The sequence below is a fragment of the Cucurbita pepo genome, chromosome LG12 (genome assembly GCF_002806865.2).
Source record: "Cucurbita pepo subsp. pepo cultivar mu-cu-16 chromosome LG12, ASM280686v2, whole genome shotgun sequence".
Taxonomy (NCBI): domain Eukaryota; kingdom Viridiplantae; phylum Streptophyta; class Magnoliopsida; order Cucurbitales; family Cucurbitaceae; genus Cucurbita; species Cucurbita pepo.
The window spans coordinates 6,525,100-6,543,954 of record NC_036649.1 but is presented as its reverse complement, the minus strand read 5'-3'; the positions used below and the strand labels follow the sequence as shown (position 1 = coordinate 6,543,954).

The window sequence follows — 18,855 nt, the reverse complement described above, 5'->3', positions numbered from 1 at the left end:
CTACTAACGTCACATTTCTAATATATTTACGAGAAAAAAAAAAAAAAAAAAGTAGCCCAATCAAAATGGGATCGTATAATTATTTTTGAAGATTTTTAAAATTTAATATTATTATTATTTTCCAAAATAAAAATGGGTAAAAGGAGCATTTTCCCGCCAACCAAGTCTGAGTCATATATTGTAAAGGGAATATTGTATAGAAGGGCAAATCTCAAAAATAGGAGGGGAATGGCATCCGACGTAAAAAAGCCATCGTTCTGAGGGTATTTTGGGGATATAGCGGACTCAACCGCCCTTTCCTGTCCTCCCATTGTTTGCCGCTATTTTACAATTTCCGGTCAGCCTTTTCCCTCGACAACACCCACGAAAAATTTCCCGTTCTTCATCTCTTTCGGTCAATTTAAAATCCTTAAAACTTCCCTAAAATTCTCTCCAATTTCGTGCTTTTCATCCATGGCTTCACGCAGGCGCATACTTTTGAAAGTCATTATCCTTGGCGATAGTGGGTGAGCTTTCAATTTTCCTTTTATTTCTTTATCGCATTTTGATTCTGGTCCCTGTATCTCTATTAGGTTTCTTGAATTTGAGATAATCGAAGATGGTATGGTGGGATAATCGAAGCCTGGACCCGTTCCGTGTTCTTGTTTTTTCTGTTCTTCTTCCTTTATTGGATGTGATGGATTGTTTTTCCCTAATTAAGTTTCTGCAATTTCTGGCAGCGTGGGGAAGACATCGCTAATGAATCAGTATGCGTTTGAATCCGAAACTTTGAACGTTTGTTTTGGTACTCATTTCATTAATAGGGTTGTTTAATTGCCTCTTCGGTTTGCTACTTTTATTTGGATGACTAGGTATGTGAATCGTAAGTTTAGCAATCAATACAAGGCGACCATTGGAGCAGATTTTCTCACGAAGGAAGTTCAGCTCGATGACAGGTCATTCACATTACAAGTAAGTATGGCTATTAGTAGCTCTACTGTTTTCATCTGTTGCATGTTCTGTTTTTCAATGAAGCTATGTGGAATGTGTTCAAAGTNTAGTAGCTCTACTGTTTTCATCTGTTGGATGTTCTGTTTTTCAATGAAGCTATGTGGAATGTGTTCAAAGTTAATGGGCTCTAATGGCTTCTCTGGTACTAAGCGTTAGCAATTCATGCTAGGATTGGTCATTGAGGATCTCTAGAAGTTGTAGTTTATGAAATTTATGACGTTCACTCATAATATTTGAAATGAAAAGCAATTCATGTTGAGGATTGTTGGGAGGGAGTCCAACGTTGGCTAATTAAGGGAATAATCATGAGTTTATAAGTAATGAATACATCTCCATTGATATGAGGTCTTTTTGGGAAACCAAAAGCAAAATCATGAGAGTTTATGCTCAAAGTGGACAATATCATATCATTGTGGAGGGTCATGATTTCAAACATGGTGTCAGAGCCATGCCCTTAACTTAGTCATGTCAATAAAATCCTCAAATGTCGAGCAAAGAAGTTGTGACCCTCGAACTATAGTCAAATGTGACTCAAGTGTTGAACAAAGGGTGTACTTTGTTCAAGGGCTCAAGAGAAAGGAGTCGAGCCTCAATTAAGGAGAGGCTGTTTGAGGGCTCGATAAGCCTCAGGGGAGGCTCTATGGTGTACTTTGCTCGAGGGGAGGATTGTTGAGGATTGTTGGGAGAGAGTTCCACCTTGGCTAATTAAGGGAATGGTCATTAAGGGAATGATCATGGATTTATAAGTAAGGAATACATCTTCTTTGGTATGAGGTCCTTTGGGGAAACCAAAAGTAAAGCCATGAGAGCTTATGCTCAAAATGGACAATAGTAATATCATATTATTGTGGAGGGTCGTGATTTCTAACAACTTTGGTTTAAATCTTTACTCTGTGATAATAATTATCTTTGCTATTCCTCTCTGACTTTGTTACGTTTGAGATAGAATTGTTTCCCTTCCTTCCCATGGTAACTGTATTTCCTCTGTTTTATGTTCCTGAAACCATTTGGTCCAAATTATATTACCATTAATTGATGTTTATATATTTTCTTAATCATTTTTGGGTCTCAACATGAGAGAATGAACTGAGAACCCTAACTTGATGCGATCTTTGTTGGTAAGTCTCCGTATATTTTGGTCGTTGATTTTCTAACTAACTAAACGACTAATCGGTATGACTAGATGTGTTTATCTATCATTCCGCTTGAAGGATCTAGTTAGTAATATAATGGTACATATTCTTTTCTTCAGTGATATATTATTTTATTTATGAATCAAACATCAGCCAAAAACTACTTCTTTTATGACAAACGAGTGCAGCATGAATTTTTTTTCCGGTACTACCATAGTTCTAGAAAGATCTTAAGAGTGCGATAGGGTGGGTCGGGAGGTTTCTTCTCATTGGAGTTACTTTGCAAAAACTTGGGAGAAAAAAAAAATACTGGTAAAGATGATTGATCGTGTTCTACTCCTTTTCATTGTCAGGAGCATTGTTCATTGATCGTCTACGTTGCATAACGTAACAAGTAACTTGATTCTTCGATCTTTAGAAAGAAAAAAAAAACTATTTAATTCATAACTTTCTTAATAATTAATTAACCCATTAAATGGGAATTTATGAAAGATAAATATAAAATGGAAAATCTAATTTAAATGTTTTACACATTTGTCGGTACAGAATCTTTGTACCAAAAAATAATAATTATTTCATAAATTTTATTTAAAAATATGATGAATTATTATTTTTTTAAAAATGATGAATTATTGCTTGTCTTGTCTTGTGGTTGTAATTACCACGTCACTAGCAGCCGAATCCAATTTGGTGCGACTTTATGGGAATCTTTTTGCATTTAATCTTTTATATATATATAATATAGTAGGTGACAATATAAACTATGGACCCCTTACATTTATATCTACAAACATTAAGTTCCATTTTTTAAAAAATTAATACTTATTTTAGAAATTAAATTGTTATAAATAGTATCGGACTCGAGAGTTCGTCGGAGTTTCGTTCCCTTGCTAGTCATTAACTTTTGTTTCCCTTTCTGGGAAAATGGCAGATACATTCCCGACACCATTGATGTTGCAGGTGGACGGCAGCAAAGATCAACAGGATGCGAGTGCTAAGTGTAAACTAATGGGTGCTGTCTACTTCCTTCACTGTATTTCCTCTGTTTTATGTTCCTGAAACCATTTGGTCAAACTATATTACCATTAATTGATGTTTATATATTTTGCTTAATTCATTTTTGGGTCTCAACATGAGAGAATGAACTAAGAACCCTAACTTGATGCGATCTTTGTTTGTAAGTCTCCATACATTTTGGTCGTTGATTTTCTAACTACCTAAACGACTAATCGGTATGACTAGATGTGTTTATCTATCATTCCGCTCGAAGGATCTAGTTAGTAATATAATGGGTACATATTCTTTTCTTCAGTGATATATTATTTTATTTATGAATCAAACATCAGCCAAAAACTACTTCTTTTATGACAAACGAGTGCAGCATGAATTTTTTTTCCGGTAGTCGGGTCGGGAGGTTTCTTCTCATTGGAGTTACTTTGCAAAAACTTGGGAGAAAAAAAAAATGTTTGCTCCTTTTCATTGTCAGGAGCATTGTTCACTGATCGTCTACGTTGCATAATGTAACAAGTAACTTGATTCTTCGATCTTTTATGTTACGTAGAAAAAAAAATCTAATTTAATTCATAATTTTCTTAATAATTAATTAACCCATTAAATGGGAAATTATGAAAGATAAATATAAAATGGAAAATCTAATTTAAATGTTTTACACATTTGTCGGTACAGAATCTTTGTACCAAAAAATTATTATTATTTCATAAATTTTATTTAAAAATATGATGAATTATTATTTTTTTTAAAATGATGAATTATTGCTTGTCTTGTCTTGTGGTTGTAATTACCACGTCACTAGCAGCCGAATCCAATTTGGTGCGACTTTATGGGAATCTTTTTGCATTTAACTTTTATATATATATATTATATAGTAGGTGACAATATAAACTATGGACCCCTTACATTTATATCTACAAACATTAAGTTCCATTTTTAAAAAAAATTAATACTTATTTTAGAAATTAAATTGTTATAAATTTAAAAATCTATAAATTAAATGACATTAAATTATTATAATTTAAAAATTAGAGAGACTAAGATATTTTAAAAGGGAAAGCATTTTTTAAAGTTTATTTAAAAAGAAAAAAAAAATACCAATTAGATGTATTTTCCAAATTAGTTAAATAATAATAATAATAATAATAATAATTATTATTATTATTATTATTTTCAAAGGGAGAAAAAATGGATATTTGTGGAAAATATTTTAGCTAAATTTAAATATTTAAAAATATATGAAAAAAAAAATAAATAAAGAACCAATAATAAGCTTCTGCCGACACTCATTCTTCTGTTAGTGGCTGTCATTTGGGTTCAAGTCTTTCATCTCCTTCCTACTTAACCTTGGAGTACAGGGAGTTGAAGAATTGTCCCCTGTTTTGAAATCCCAGAAGAATCTCTTCCTCAAATTCCTAAAGAAATGCTTTCGACGAAATCCGAGTCCGATATAACCAGTTTGGCGCCATCGTCTCCGTCGAGGTCACCGAAGCGGCCAACATACTATGTGCAGAGTCCTTCAAGGTGTTCTAACGATGGGGACAAATCTTCATCACTGCACACCACTCCAATCTACAACAACAGCCCAATTGAGTCACCGTCGCACCCGTCGTTCGGTCGCCATTCAAGAAACTCATCGGCGAGCCGATTTTCGGGGATTTTCCAGTCATCTTCAGGGAGAAAAGGGAGCAAGAAGCAGATGATCAGCAATGACAAAGGGTGGCCGGAATGTAATGTGATCATGGAAGAAGGGCCTTATGATGACCTTGAGGACAAGGCTCTTTCAAGACGCTTTCAGGCTATAATTGCTCTTCTTAGCTTCATTGCTTTGTTCATGCTTCTCTGCCTCATCATTTGGGGCGCTACCAGGAGCTTCAAGGCTCAGATTTCTGTCAAGGTAGACAAGTTATTATATGAATTTAGCATAAACAGAGATGTTCTTGAGCATGAACAGAGATGTTTTTTTGTTTAATGCAAGTTTTGATCCTTACAGAGCTTGGCTGTGCATAACTTTTATGTTGGGGAAGGTTCAGATTCAACTGGGGTTCCTACCAAGTTGCTGACATTGAACAGCACTTTGAGGTTAAGTGTGTATAACCCTGCTACGGTATTTGGCATTCATGTTACTTCTACAGCAGTTGATCTCCTTTATTCAGATATTGTTGTGGCTTCTGGTCAGGTAATGAACTTATGTTGAGCTTGGACTGAAGTTTATTCTGTTAAACGTTTTTCGAGGCTTGTCTTGAGCGATAAAATTAAGGGTTAAACACTAAGGGTTGGTTTGGAATGACTTTCTAAGTGCTTGAAAAGTGTTTTTATGTGAGGTTCTACATCGGTGGGAGAGAGAACGAAACATTCTTTATAAGGGTGCGGAAACCTCTCCTTAGTAAACGTGTTTTAAAAACCTTGATGGGACATCAGAAAGGGAAAGCCTAAAGAGGATAATATCTGCTAGCGGTGGGCTTGGACCGTTATGAATGGTATTAAAGCCAGCCACCGGGCCATGAGCCAGCGAGGAGGCTAGGCCTCGAAGGGGGTGGACGTGAGGCAGTGTGCCTGCAAGGACACTAAGCTCCGAAGGGGGGTGGATTGGGGGGTTCCACATTGATTGGAGAAGGGAACAAGCGTGAGCGAGGACACCGGGCCTCGAAGGGGGGTGAATTGGGGAGTCCCACATAGATTGGAGAAGGAAATGAATGCTAGTGAGGACGTTGGGCTCCAAAAGGGAGTGGGTTGTGAGATCCCACGTCAGTTGGGGAGGAGAACGAAGCATTCTTTATAAGGGTGTGGATACCTTCCCCGAGCAGACACGTTTTAAAAACCTTGAGAGAAAGCCTAAAGAAGACAATACAATATCTGCTAGCGGTGGGTTTGAACCGTTACATTAAGTGTAAACAAGAATCTTTTTAACCACTTAGACAATCATAGACAATCATTTCAAACAGGTCTATGCTCATCTTCCATTCTCAGATAAGGACATTAACTCTCATACCTTGTGATTGTATGTGCAGTTGAAATACTATCAGCCAAGAAACAGCCACCGAACAGTATCTATCAACTTGGAAGGAATCAAGGTTCCAATGTATGGAGCTGCATCAACATTGACTGTTCCCCCTACAAGTGGCCCAGTTCCAATGATATTGGCATTCAAAGTTCGATCACGAGGATACGTCGTTGGGCAGCTCGTAAGAACAACACATATAAAGAAAATCTCTTGCCCTGTGGGCATTGACTCTACCAGCACCAAGGCCATCATGTTCAAGAAGAGTTCATGCACATATGAGTGACTATGTTCACACGTTCGCCCCGACGCTCGTATCGATCCATTCGTCTGTTTGTGAATGAATTCTATAAGAAATTCTTCTGCAGATTACTTTTTTGTTGGTATGTGCAGAGATACCTCAGTATGAATAAAGAGTGGTTACCTTTGTAAAGCTTCATCTCTTTTTGTTCTGTTCTAAGCTGGAAAAGATTCGTCTCCTTTACAACCATTTCTGGACTAGAAATATTCATATTACAATGAGCAAGAACAGGAAACTCTCAAAAAAATGAAACCATACTCTTACTTCATTCCAGAAAAATCAGGTTTTGGAAGAGAACTCGGATTCTCCATGGAAGGCGGCCCTAAATGAACTATAAGAAGAATGGAGATAAGATAGGAACTGTAACCGCCCAAGCCCACCGCCAGTAAATATTATTCTCTTTGAACTTTCACTTTCGAGCTACCCTCAAGATTTTTAAAACGTGTCTACTAGGAGGAAAGGTTCCACACCTTTATAAACAATGTTTCGTTCTCCTCCCCTGCCGATATGAGATCTTACAATCTACCTCCTTTGGTAGGGTTCAGCTTCCTCGTTGGAGATGTTCAGAGCGCCGTTGATTAGAGCTTATATGAGATCTTACAATCTACCTCCTTCAGGGTTCAACCTCCTCGTTGGAGATGTTTAGACCGCCGTTGATTGGAGTTTTAAGAAAGCTAGTAAATTTTTACTAACTTTGGGACAGTACTTAGCACTCCTATCCCAACATCTACTAATTGGGAGAAAAATCCAAAGAAAAACTTGGCTGCATTATTGGCCTCACCACCTTTATCCTTCACCATAAATATCTTCAGCGCAGGGGAAAGGGAAAGGAAGAGAGAAAGAGAGGACAATAAAACTTTCCTTTTAATTGTCCAAGTTTACTGTGAGTAGATATTGTCTCTTCGGGCTTTCCCTTTCGGACTTCCTTTCAAGACTTTAAAACGCATCTGTTAGGGAAAGGCTTCCACACCCTTAATGCCATAGAAAGGTTTCCACACCCAGTATTTCATTCTCGTCCCCAACCAATGTAGGATATGAGATTAATAGAATATGGTTGAAGTCCTTAAAGTGGGGAGAGAAAATGACACAAAAATGATATTAATCGGAAGAAGTGCCAGCTTAAAACTTGAATTTCAAAAGATTCCAGAGGGGGTTCTAGAGTCTTTCCTTGTATAAAATCATCATCTATTTGCTCCCTTTCTTCTTGTTTCTGTGTTGGATTATAGTCTTGGAAGAAGAAAGGATGTTGGAAGGCAAAGCTTTGGTACAGGATACAGATATGCCTGACAAGATGCAGATCCAAGCCATGGTCGCTGCTTCTGAAGCTCTGGATCGCTATGATGTCTTCGACTGCAAATCCATTGCTGCCCACATCAAAAAGGTTCTCTCTCTTCCTTATCTCTCTCTCTAAGATCCCACGTCCCACTTATAAGATAGTGAAAACCTCTCCAAAATAGACAATATCGGCTAGCGATAGGCTTAGGCTGCTACACTCTCTCTACCCGTTTGATGTGTATGTGTAGAAGAACATGGTAGCTTGAAGAGATTGGCTTGCAAATCTCAGGGTTTGATTCCTTGTTTGGTTGTGGACTTGCAGGATTTTGACAACAGATATGGAAGCGGATGGCAATGTGTGGTGGGTTCAAATTTTGGTTGTTTCTTCACCCACTCCAAAGGCTCTTTCATCTACTTCAAACTGGAGACTCTTAACTTTCTCATCTTCAAAGGGATTTGAATCTCTAGAGAGTTTGAATATCATTGTGGGTTGTTTGGATGCTTGATGTTCAAAAGCTTTTAAATGCTTTTGGTGGGTATACTATGTAGATATTGAACTCATGTGAACACAGTTCTTAATCCTTTCCAAGCATTTTCACTGCCCATTTCACTTCTCTGCCAAGATTAGCTAATTCTTGGGTTCAGACAATCAATTATAGGCAATCTCCTGGTTCATTCAAATGCTCAGAAACTATCTAAACTGAGATCCCTAACAACCTAGGCTTGAATGAGAAATGGAAATAGTTTCCTTCCATCAAAGAATGCTTAACAACGATCTTTCTGGGAAGCAAGAGATGTCTCAAATATTTCCTCAGACTGATAAGAAGAGTTAAATTGTGGCCTTATGATACCAATAATGTACGAAAGCAATAGTCATAGAAGATTCAAATTATGAACATCGGCAGGTAGTACTCATCGAATCAGTTCGTTGACCCGTGGCAAACCCAAGGCATTTGCCAATTTATGGAAGCAATGGTCTCGTGGTTACTGGTTGCAGCTGCCATAGAAGTCTCCAGGCTACAACATAGGCTAGATCACAAAACTACACCACCGGAGTTAACAGAGGTTTATTGGAGAAGTGAGCTTCCAGGTTTCCAAGCACAAGGTTAGCCATTTCTGTACGAGTTTCAACAGTTCCACTTCCTATATGAGGCACCAGGACGACATTTTCAAGTGTAAAGAGCTCTTGAGGCACTTCAGGTTCATTCTCAAACACATCAAGTCCTGCACCGCCTAATCGGCCTTCGACCAGGGCAGCTACTAATTCGGGTTCATCGACGTGAGAACCCCTCCCAATATTGATGAGAACGCCTTTCGGACCCAATGCATCGATAACTTCCCGGTTAATGATGTGGTGGGTCTCTTTTGTTAGTGCACAAGCAACGACCAGAATATCAGAGTTGGAGGCCAACTCGAGAAGGTTTGAGTAGTACTTGTACTTGGAACCTTCCTTTTCTGTTCTTGAGTAGTAAGATATCGGACAGTTGAATGCTTCAGCTCTCTTGGCAATTGCTAAGCCAATTCTTCCCAAACCAAGAATGCCAACTGATTTTCCAGAGAACTGAGAAACAATAACAATGTCATTATTAGTACTTTTATAGATCGACAAGTCCAGAACAATTACAAAGATACAATTGGATACCTTATCCCGTTATAGAAAGACAAATTATGAAAATATTTGCCAATGTAGCAACATTCCAATAAAAAAAAAAGACATAAAAAGCGACTCGAGAAGTAAGATAAAAGCGTCCAAATTTTTTAGCCAGTCACTCTGAAAAATTAGCATGAAATGTTCAGACATAGAAACTGGAAAGTAGTTTCATGTTGAAGCCTTATGTTCACTTCTCCATGCCCATAACTAACTGCTGGGTATTCAGCTACCATAAGTTAACTTCTACAGGAAGAAAATCAAACCAAAATACATATATAAAGATTGGCACTGATTTCTTATGCTGTTAGTGAGAGTGAACGGCAAGAGGAAACTCCAACACCTGAGAATAAAACCAATGCACTTTCCAACAAACACATTAGCCGCTTGCGGATGCAAGAATAGAGAGAAAGAAACGAATACATAATAAACAGTGCTGTATAACATAAAAGAAAGTTCATTCAAGATAATTGTTAGGAAACAAAGTGCAACCTATCCAAGGGTTTGTTAAAAGGAAGACAAAAACACCCTTTTTGGTCCTTGCGATTTGAACTAACCTTAAGTTTTCAAAGCTAATTCTTGTGATCTTCGAGATTAGAATTTAGTTTCTGTTTGGTCATTGGAGTTTCAAAAATGATATGTTTGATCATGAGATTTAGATTTGATTTCTAATTGATCCCCGAGTATAAGAAAAAATATCTAACTCGTTTAAAAAATACTTATCAATAAAGTCTGGTCATCATATTTTAACTACATTCCGTTATATGAACCTATGTTAACTCTACATAAGTATCACTTCCAAACTTCAGGGACCAATTATAAATCAAGTTCAAAGCTTTGAGACCAAACATGTCATTCCTAAAACCTCAAGAACCAAACAGAAACTAAATTTAGATATCAATAACCCAAGGTGTTAGTTTTGAAGACCCAAAAACCAAATAGAAAAGGAGTTCAAATCCAAGGAACAAAAGTGCATTTTACCGGTAAACAAAATTTTGCACCCCAAAATCTGTAACAACTTCACATTCACTAGGTTTGAGACTATCAAACATTATCAATTAACCCGAATAATCTGAACTCCCAGGAGGAATAAATCTCCAAATCCTAGATAGTTGTCATTTGATGCAAGTGAACATTTCTAGAACTAAATATACATTCACACACACTGTGATTGTGTCAATGTCTAGCCCTAATAAAGAAACGAAAACACACATTAATCGAATAAAGGACGCTCAGGAACTATAAATTAGCATCATTTTCTCTAGCAGTTTCAGCCAGTGTCATAGAACAACAATCCAACCACCTGAATTTATCACCATTTCTCAATTGAATCAAACATTCAACCATTTGGATTTGCAATCACTAACAATAACACCAACAATCAAAATACTTCAACTAAAACATGTTAGATAAAGGTATCCAAATTCAGCTAATAAACTCATCCAAAAATACCAGGCAGCATTAAACTCAATAACACAGAACCTTGGTAGTTAATTTGTAGTCACCAATCTTCCACTTCCCGCTCCTGACATACCTATCGCACTCACACAACCTCCTCAACACCGCTATAATCAACCCAATCGCCAAATCCGCAACGTCTTCAGTTAAAACATCGGGAGTATTGGTGACCCGAATCCCCTTCTCCTTGCACCTTTTGAGATCAATCTTATCCAATCCCACACTGAAGCTGGAGACGATCTCCAATTTCGGCAAGGCATCAATCAAAGTGGCATCAGCACCAGCCTTCGCATTTCCAACTACTGCACGAATCGAATTGCAGTTCTCCGTGAGGAATTGCGTCCTCTGAGGAAACTGCCAGAACTTATAAAGATTGAATCGCTTTTCGAGCTCCTTCTCAAGGTAAGCGTTCATCGGGCAAGTCATCAGAACTCCGATGGATTCCATAGTTGAAAAATTAGGGCTGAGGAAAGGGTAGAAGATGAACGTGGAGATGAGGAAGAATCGGTGCGCGTACAGAAACAGAGAAGAAGAGACAATACAGAAATTATATATAATAAATCAGGTGATTATCGGCTAAATATATAACGACGACGTTTCGATAGATTTCTAATTTTCACCTGAACGGAAACCCAAAAACCGTTTATTCCGTTAGGGCAAAATAGAAAGTGTGACAAATTATATGTTTGTCAATTTGTTAAATTAATAAAAATATCAAAATTTTAAAATATCATTATTTTCTTTTTTTTTTTTTTTTAAAAAAAATCCTTAATACTCTTCCCTTTCCACCCTTCACAAATTTAAAAGTATTTTAGTTTTAAAAAATATTAAATTTTTAGGAAAAAAATAATTTAAAAGTTTAAATATACAGACCGTTTTCATTCATATATTAACTATAAAAAAATTTTATTTTAATTTTTTATATAAGTTAGAGGTGCTAATACTATCCTTAACGATACTTTTAAATTTTTTTTAAAAAAATGGAAGGGTATTAATAAAAAAATATTTTAAATTTAATGATATTTTTAAAATATTATTAAAAATTAAAGTATATATTTAAACAAAATACTAAGCATTCCTTTTTTCTTTTTAATATTATTAAAAGTTATAATCAAAATTTTAAATCAAACCAATAGTATTCCAATTAAATTTTAGTTTCAAGATTATTTGTATTAATCTTTTAATTTTGTATAAAAATTATAAAAAAATTAAAAAATGCTTTGTTCTTTGAGGATTAAAAATTTTAATTATAATGATTTAATTATTTGCTCCCTAGGTTAGGCTTCGTTAGTTGAGAGCTAGAGTTAGAGCTAAATCCCAAGTCCTTTGAATTCAACTTGGATTTCCAGTCAAAACTATTAAATTCAATTCATTTAATAGGGTTTAATTTAACCTCATAAATGTGTAGCCCACATTCAAATAATGAAAAATAGCTGCTTAGGTTCAAATTTTCAAAAAGAAAATGAACGTACCTGACTGAATAATAATTAGAGAAATCCATTTAGTCCGTCCAAGGAGGGAAAGTCTCCATTTAGATGGAAAAATAAGGGAGGAAGGCTTCCTCGTCCCTGCCATGTAGACATCTCTAGTGATAACTCAAACCTTTTATTTCCTGGTCGAGAATATATCTCTAGTGATAATTAGAAATGTCCATTTAACCTGTTTCAAACGAGGTCAAAAGCCTCCATTTAAACGGAGAATAAGAGATGGAATAAGGGAGGAAGGCTTCCCCGTCCCCGCAGACATCACTAGTGATAATTCAAACCTTTTATCTCCTGGCCGAGAATATATCTCAAGTGATAATTAGAAATGTTCATTTAACCTGTTTCAAACGAAGTAGAAAGCCTCCTTTTAAACGGAGAATAAGAGATTGAATAAGGGAGGAAGGCTTCCCCGTCCCTGCTCCATAGACATCACTAGTGATAACTCAAACCTTTTATCTCCTGGCCGAGAATATATCTCAAGTGATAATTAGAAATGTTCATTTAACCTGTTTCAAACGAAGTAGAAAGCCTCCTCCTTTTAAACGGAGAATAAGAGATGGAATAAGGGAGGAAGGCTTCCCCGTTCCTGCTCCATAGACATCTCTAGTGATAACTCAAACCTGGTTGAGAATATATGTATTAGCATATTAAACTCTATTTAAGTTGCCCATTCTAAGTACAGTTAGCTACAAGTTCATACAACATGACGATAACAGGACAGTTAACATATGTTTACGAGATTTAGGGATATCTATTTTTAAATAAGCAATTATGAATCAAATTTAAATATTAAATTTGAACTTATATTTTTTATGATGACCCACAAATAGAGGTTAAGAAAAGGCAAGAAAATGGCAGTTAACTATTTTGAGGCAAAAAAATTGAAAAATATTCAATGGTCTTCCTCTTCCCTGCACTTAAAAATGGCTGTCTTTCCAAATCTTTTTTAGCAAAGTTTGACCTCAAAATTTTCACCTGAGCCATTCAATTCAACCACTTTTGAAGAAAATAACAGACCAAATTCTTCCACCTAAACCCAAAACAACTCCTCTTAAGATCCATCTCAACTCCTATCAATCTCCTTCACAAAAAATACACACACAAAAACAAGAACAAACCAAATGAAATCCACTTTTTTTCCCTATTCTCTTCATTTTCATAACCCATTTCTCGTTTTTTGTTGTTGTCCATTGTGTTTTCACTCAAAAGTTTTGTCGAGAAACTGAAGACGGTTCGTGCTATGGAGAAGGAACACGAAGGTTTTCGAGCTAGATTTTTTTCATCTTAAGACAAACGTATGAGAATACAGACAAACACGCTTAGCGCTTGAGTATAGAGACAGCCAGAATGTTGGACTACAGCATCGATGAAGAGTTGTCGATGTCGAAAAGACAGGGTTGGACACTACTTCGTAACAGCTCGGCTGTAAAATGCCAAGCCATGCCACCATTGGCACCATCGAATTGGCCCGAAAGGGGTTTGAAACCGAAGTTGAGCAGCAAGGACCACAATGCTGCCAATGATAAGGAAGCATTAGACCCGCTCGACATAGGTTCGTGTTTCTTTTAGTCTTTACACTTCCAAAATATCCGTACCTTTCACAGCATATCCTTGTGTAACTAAATTTCTCTTCCAATTGGGTTATAATTCAGAAATGGAACAGATGAAAGAGAGGTTTGCAATGTTGCTCTTAGGGGAAGACATGACTGGGGGAGGGAAGGGTGTTTCCTCAGCCTTGGCATTGTCTAATGCTATCACAAACCTTGCCTGTAAGTGCCTAGAATCTCTTACATGGGCTTAGCTAGCAGCACAGAAATTTCTATTGGGATCTAAACTTAGTCAGCCAAATTTGCAGCTTCTGTCTTTGGTGAACAATGGCGTCTTGAGCCAATGTCACCTGAAAGAAAAACAAGATGGCAAAAAGAAATCGATTTGCTCTTATCCGTTACGGATTACATCGTAGAGCTTGTTCCTTCACAGCAGAAATCCAAGGATGGAACAAATATGGAGGTAGCCATCAAATTTCAACTATGTCATTAGAATCCATTGATATGATTGTTCCTTCTTTTCTTTTGCTATAGATAATGGTGACCCGCCAACGAAATAACTTGCGCTCGAACATCCCAGCTTTGAGGAAGCTTGATGCTATGTTAATTGTAAGAACTATGGGTTAAATCTACTGTTTTTTCTTTTGTTTCTGCTTCTTATATGATATTGGATTGTCCACAACAAAACACAGGAGTGTCTGGATAACTTTAAAGATCAAAATGAGTTCTACTATGAAGCAAGAGGTGCTGATGATTCAGAGAAAGGAAATAACAAAAAGAAGCTACCAACAGTCATAGTTCCTCCAAATGGTTTATCTGAAGCGTCGAGAAAGTTTCTGCAGTACCAGAAGGATTGTGTCAACCAAGTTCTCAAAGCAGCCATGGGGATAAATGCTCAAATCATATCAGAAATGGAGATGCCTGAAGACTACATTGAATCTCTCCCTAGAGTAAGCAAAACTGAGTATGTTCGGAACGATTTCGAAACGAATCTTCACTCAAAATTTAAGTTTTGTTTATGGTTTTACAGAATGGAAGGGTAAGCCTAGGGGATTCCATCTACAGAAGTATAACAGTTGAGTTCTTTGATCCTGATCAGTTTCTTTCCAGCATGGACTTAACATCAGATAATAAGATCCTAGACCTCAAAAATAGAATTGAAGCTTCCATAGTGATTTGGAAGAGGAAGATGAACCAGAAAGATGGAAAATCTACCTGGGGTCCGGCAGTGAGCTTGGAGAAGAGGGAAATTTTTGAAGAGAGAGCTGAGACCATCTTGCTTATACTTAAGCACCGCTTCCCTGGCGTCCCACAATCTTCACTAGATGTCAGCAAAATTCAACTCAATCGGGTAATAGAATGCACCTTCCTTGTCTATAATCTCATCTGAAATCATTAACATTTGTGTGTGCTTGTTCATCTCAAGTTATGTGTTTGCTAACCTTTCTGCAGGAGCCTGTATTTTGGATTCATACTCATAAACCACATTCTCTACTCCATACTATCCTTTATAAACCATAAGCCCACCAGTTCAACAAGCTTAAATTTCTATAAGCTAGTCCTATTCCCCACCCCAAAAAGAAATCTATAATCTATTACGTGAGATCTCACATCAGTTGGAGAGGGGAACGAAATATTTTTTATAAGGGCATGGAAACTTTTCCCTCGTAGAAGTTTTTTTAGACGCGTTTTAAAATCTAGAGGGGAAGCCCTTTAAGGGAAAGCCCAAAGAGGACAATATCTGCTAGTGGTGGACTAAGGGTATTACAAATGGTATCAGAGTCAGACACCGAGTGGTGTGCCAGCGAGGACACCGGCCCCTAGGTCGGTGGACTGTGAGATCCCACATCGATTGGAGAGGGGAACGAAATATTTCTTATAAGGGTGTGGAAACCTCTCCCTAGTAGACGCGTTTTAAAACTTTTAGGAGAATCCCTTTGAGGGAAAGCCAAAAAATGACAATATCTGCTAGTGGTAGACTTGAATTGTTACAAATGGTATCAGAGCCAGACACCGGGCAGTGTGCCAGCGAGGATGCTAGCCCTCCTGTGAGATCCCACGTCAGTTGGAGAGGAGAATGAAACAATTCTTCTAAGGGTGTGGAAACCTCTCCCTAGCAAACGTGTTTTAAAACCTTGAGAGGAAATCTTCTAAGTCCAAAGAGGACAATATCTACTAGTGATGGATTTGAACGGTTACATATTCCCTTATACACATTTATCGAAACTAAAATCAAAGCTTGCTTGCTAAAACTCTTCCCAACATCTTCTAAATGACATGATATGTGTTTTTAGCCTATGTAATCAAGTATGAAATAACAATTCTATGTCCATTTCTTTGTCAGAGTAAGCAACACAGCATGTCCATCTACATTATAGCATACAGAACAAACATGTAGTAAATTCCCAGTTACTCTTGCCTAAAATCTTTCAAGATTAATCACAACTTACTCTTGCCTGAACTGCAGGATGTAGGGCACGCCGTTCTAGAGAGCTACTCCAGAACTCTGGAAAGCTTGGCCTTCACAGTCATGTCTCGAATAGAAGACGTACTCCACGCCGATAGCTTAACTCAAAATCAATTACGAACAGCATCGAGGAGGAAACCAATGAGCGAAACACCACCGGCAAAGTCGCCACGCCGAAGAGAAGATGCGATCAACAATGGCCCAGAAACGCCGACTTCAATGACACTGTTGGATTTCATGGGATGGGGCCAGAAACAAAGCGAAACGGAGGCAAAGAAGGATTCATCGAAGCAATCGGATGATCTAAACACGGATGTAGCGACGAAATAGAGGGATTAATACCTGGAGAATTTGAGTGCCGCCAGAAGTCCATCATCATTCATCCCGCCATTGAAGAAGAGAAATGAGAACTTTTAGTTTCATAAAAATGGTTTTCTTAGAGATTAAACCATAATTGATTTTCTAGTCATTTAGTTATGCTCGTATTTATTATTTTTTAATATAAATTTATTCCTTCAAAATATGTAAATTTTAACATAAATTTTATTTACCATTTAGGATTATTTTTTAAGAAATTTAGTAAATGAAATTTTAATTAAAATCGAGATAAAAAAAATGAAAATATATTGAACAAAATGAATTATATAGACTAAAATAAACCAAAATAATTGTTAATATTTATTTATTTTAAAATTTTTAATTAAGGTTTTTAAGCTCAACATATATTTTAAAAAATTAACTTTTAAATAATTAAAAATTATTTGTAAGAATAGTCAGATAATAAATATATATTTTAAAAAATTAACTTCTAAATAATTAAAAATTATTTTATTTAAAATTTTAATTTCTAAATAATTAAAAATTATTTTTAAAAGTTGTCGTCGTAAATATATGATATATTGTATTATAAGAAGATTTTTTTTTTTAATTAATAATAAATTTGTTTGATTTAACAAATTCATAAATTCTTTTATTTATTTATGAGAATATTTGATTAATCTACTTATTTATAATCAAATAAGGAAAAAGTAATAAATAGAAATAAGACTAGATAATTATCATGTGCTCTCCCACACACGATTCTCCCTTCTCCCACACACGATTGGTTACCATGTGCTTTCCCACACACGATTTCCCCTTCTCCCACACACGATTGGTTACCATGTGCTCTCCCACACACGATTCCCCCTTCTCCCATACGGATTCAAAACCGTTCTCATCTTCGTCTTCAATTCGGATAACCCAAAAATCCCTAAAAAAAATGTCTGCAACTCTGAGTCCCTCATCCTTTCTGCAAATTCCTCCATTGCAGAGGCTGAAGAACCTCTCAGTTTCCACTTCCTTCCTCCATGGCTCAGTTCCTCTGTCATTCCTCTCTAAGCCTTCGCCCTCGCTATCGGCCTCCCAAACCCCCAATTTCCTCCCCTCGATTAAGGCCATGAGGTCGCTGCAAGGCCGTGTGGTCTGCGCTACCAACGACAAGACCGTCGCCGTCGAGGTCGTGCGATTGGCGCCTCATCCGAAATACAAACGGCGCATTAGAATCAAGAAGAAGTACCAGGCGCACGATCCAGATAACAAATTCAAGGTCGGAGACTTTGTGGAGCTTGAAAAATGCCGGCCGATCAGCAAGATGAAGACGTTCCTGGCCATTCCGGTTCCGGCGAGGAATTCGAAGCCGAAAGCGGCGGAAGCCGGTGCTGGAGAGCTCGGGATTCCACTGGAGTCGCAGCAACAGGTTTAATCGTAATCGGTTGCTTTTGGTGGATCTGATCTTGTTTGTGCTTGATGAATGATTCGTAATTGTTTTTCTGGATGCTTCATCGATGAAACTGAGCCAAGTCGTTCAAATTTTAGAATCTTTATTCGAATTCTTTTTTTAGCTTTTCATCTCTGCAATTTGCTGTTCATACTCTCTCGATTCTTAGCTTTTGGTTTAGAAAATAATTTGATTTAAATTTCATCAAATCATCGTTAATTTTTGTTTAATTCAGTGGATAGATTATAATAAACTAAAATTTGAATTTCATCCATTGGAACCTTAAACTAAGAAAGTATAATCTGTTATGAACAAGATTGATCATATTTTCAAGCTTAATATTCCAATCTATTAATTATTCTAATCTGCGAGCCAAGTGAGTTTCATCTCAACTTATATAAAACATGTACTCTCGATTTAGAGATGGCACGTTTGAATCTATCAACTATATATTATATTATTGAACTAAAAAACACCGTAATTAAATGGAATTTCCTTGGCCAATGTTTGAAATTCAATTGTTCAAATTATTTTTTTCTTTTAAGCATATAAATTCTTGAACATAAGCTGATAAGCGGATAATAATACATGTTTTATGGCAGATAAACGTACCTAATAATAAATTTATACTTAAATTAATAAAAATATCTTTAAATTTTGTACTTAATTTATCAAAAAAAAATTAAATTTTTTGATGTATTTAATTTAATATATATATATATATATACCGATAATGTTTCAAAAATACTCAAAATTTTTAAAAATATATATTTTATACTCT

General features: G+C 36.4%; 5 protein-coding genes and 2 long non-coding RNA genes across 8 annotated transcripts; 5 read left to right on the top strand and 2 right to left on the bottom strand.

Moving 5' to 3' along the window:
• The first annotated feature begins 207 nt into the window (after positions 1-207).
• LOC111806909 lies at positions 208-951 on the top strand. The gene is made up of 3 exons (XR_002816896.1): positions 208-506; positions 720-746; positions 852-951. It is a non-coding gene; the product is annotated as an uncharacterized LOC111806909 (long non-coding RNA).
• Positions 952-4,420: 3,469 nt separating this feature from the next.
• LOC111806906 lies at positions 4,421-6,574 on the top strand. The gene is made up of 3 exons (XM_023692426.1): positions 4,421-5,031; positions 5,128-5,313; positions 6,146-6,574. The coding sequence occupies exons 1-3, from the start codon at positions 4,558-4,560 to the stop codon at positions 6,419-6,421; spliced, it is 936 nt and encodes a 311-aa protein (XP_023548194.1). The 5' UTR covers positions 4,421-4,557; the 3' UTR covers positions 6,422-6,574.
• Positions 6,575-7,421: 847 nt separating this feature from the next.
• LOC111806907 (dynein light chain 1, cytoplasmic-like) lies at positions 7,422-8,312 on the top strand. Of its 2 annotated transcripts, XM_023692428.1 has the most exons (3): positions 7,422-7,817; positions 8,034-8,118; positions 8,152-8,312. In XM_023692428.1, the coding sequence occupies exons 1-3, from the start codon at positions 7,680-7,682 to the stop codon at positions 8,169-8,171; spliced, it is 243 nt and encodes an 80-aa protein (XP_023548196.1). In that variant the 5' UTR covers positions 7,422-7,679; the 3' UTR covers positions 8,172-8,312. The 2 variants fall into 2 exon arrangements, with proteins under 2 accessions (XP_023548196.1, XP_023548195.1); XM_023692427.1 differs by having other exon boundaries at positions 7,428-7,817; positions 8,034-8,312.
• Positions 8,313-8,441: 129 nt separating this feature from the next.
• On the bottom strand, positions 8,442-11,351 carry LOC111806905 (hydroxyphenylpyruvate reductase). The gene is made up of 2 exons (XM_023692425.1): positions 10,842-11,351; positions 8,442-9,272 (listed from the first exon to the last, which is right to left on the bottom strand). Exons 1-2 carry the CDS (start codon positions 11,262-11,264, stop codon positions 8,754-8,756), a joined length of 942 nt encoding a protein of 313 aa, XP_023548193.1. The 5' UTR covers positions 11,265-11,351; the 3' UTR covers positions 8,442-8,753.
• Positions 11,352-12,403: 1,052 nt separating this feature from the next.
• Positions 12,404-16,752, bottom strand: LOC111806904. The gene is made up of 2 exons (XR_002816895.1): positions 16,299-16,752; positions 12,404-12,921 (listed from the first exon to the last, which is right to left on the bottom strand). It is a non-coding gene; the product is annotated as an uncharacterized LOC111806904 (long non-coding RNA).
• Positions 13,243-15,304, top strand: LOC111806903 (rop guanine nucleotide exchange factor 12-like). The gene is made up of 6 exons (XM_023692424.1): positions 13,243-13,853; positions 13,954-14,070; positions 14,157-14,311; positions 14,383-14,457; positions 14,541-14,798; positions 14,879-15,304. Exons 1-6 carry the CDS (start codon positions 13,649-13,651, stop codon positions 15,236-15,238), a joined length of 1,170 nt encoding a protein of 389 aa, XP_023548192.1. The 5' UTR covers positions 13,243-13,648; the 3' UTR covers positions 15,239-15,304.
• Positions 16,753-17,533: 781 nt separating the features above from the next.
• Positions 17,534-18,213, top strand: LOC111806902 (30S ribosomal protein S17, chloroplastic-like). The gene has a single exon (XM_023692423.1). The coding sequence runs from the start codon at positions 17,577-17,579 to the stop codon at positions 18,057-18,059; it is 483 nt and encodes a 160-aa protein (XP_023548191.1). The 5' UTR covers positions 17,534-17,576; the 3' UTR covers positions 18,060-18,213.
• Positions 18,214-18,855: the final 642 nt, after the last annotated feature.

Excerpts from the sequence above, each read along its gene's own strand:
- LOC111806902 (XM_023692423.1), top strand. The coding sequence starts at position 17,577 with ATGTCTGCAACTCTGAGTCCCTCATCCTTTCTGCAAATTCCTCCATTG.
- LOC111806903 (XM_023692424.1), top strand. The coding sequence starts at position 13,649 with ATGTTGGACTACAGCATCGATGAAGAGTTGTCGATGTCGAAAAGACAG. Across the intron at positions 13,854-13,953 it reads ATTAGACCCGCTCGACATAG|AAATGGAACAGATGAAAGAG; the intron begins GTTCGTGTTTCT and ends GTTATAATTCAG. Across the intron at positions 14,458-14,540 it reads AGCTTGATGCTATGTTAATT|GAGTGTCTGGATAACTTTAA; the intron begins GTAAGAACTATG and ends AACAAAACACAG.
- LOC111806906 (XM_023692426.1), top strand. The coding sequence starts at position 4,558 with ATGCTTTCGACGAAATCCGAGTCCGATATAACCAGTTTGGCGCCATCG. Across the intron at positions 5,032-5,127 it reads AGGCTCAGATTTCTGTCAAG|AGCTTGGCTGTGCATAACTT; the intron begins GTAGACAAGTTA and ends TGATCCTTACAG. Across the intron at positions 5,314-6,145 it reads TTGTTGTGGCTTCTGGTCAG|TTGAAATACTATCAGCCAAG; the intron begins GTAATGAACTTA and ends TTGTATGTGCAG.
- LOC111806907 (XM_023692427.1), top strand. The coding sequence starts at position 7,680 with ATGTTGGAAGGCAAAGCTTTGGTACAGGATACAGATATGCCTGACAAG. Across the intron at positions 7,818-8,033 it reads TTGCTGCCCACATCAAAAAG|GATTTTGACAACAGATATGG; the intron begins GTTCTCTCTCTT and ends GTGGACTTGCAG.
- LOC111806905 (XM_023692425.1), bottom strand. The coding sequence starts at position 11,264 with ATGGAATCCATCGGAGTTCTGATGACTTGCCCGATGAACGCTTACCTT. Across the intron at positions 9,273-10,841 it reads ACTACAAATTAACTACCAAG|TTCTCTGGAAAATCAGTTGG; the intron begins GTTCTGTGTTAT and ends ATTGTTTCTCAG.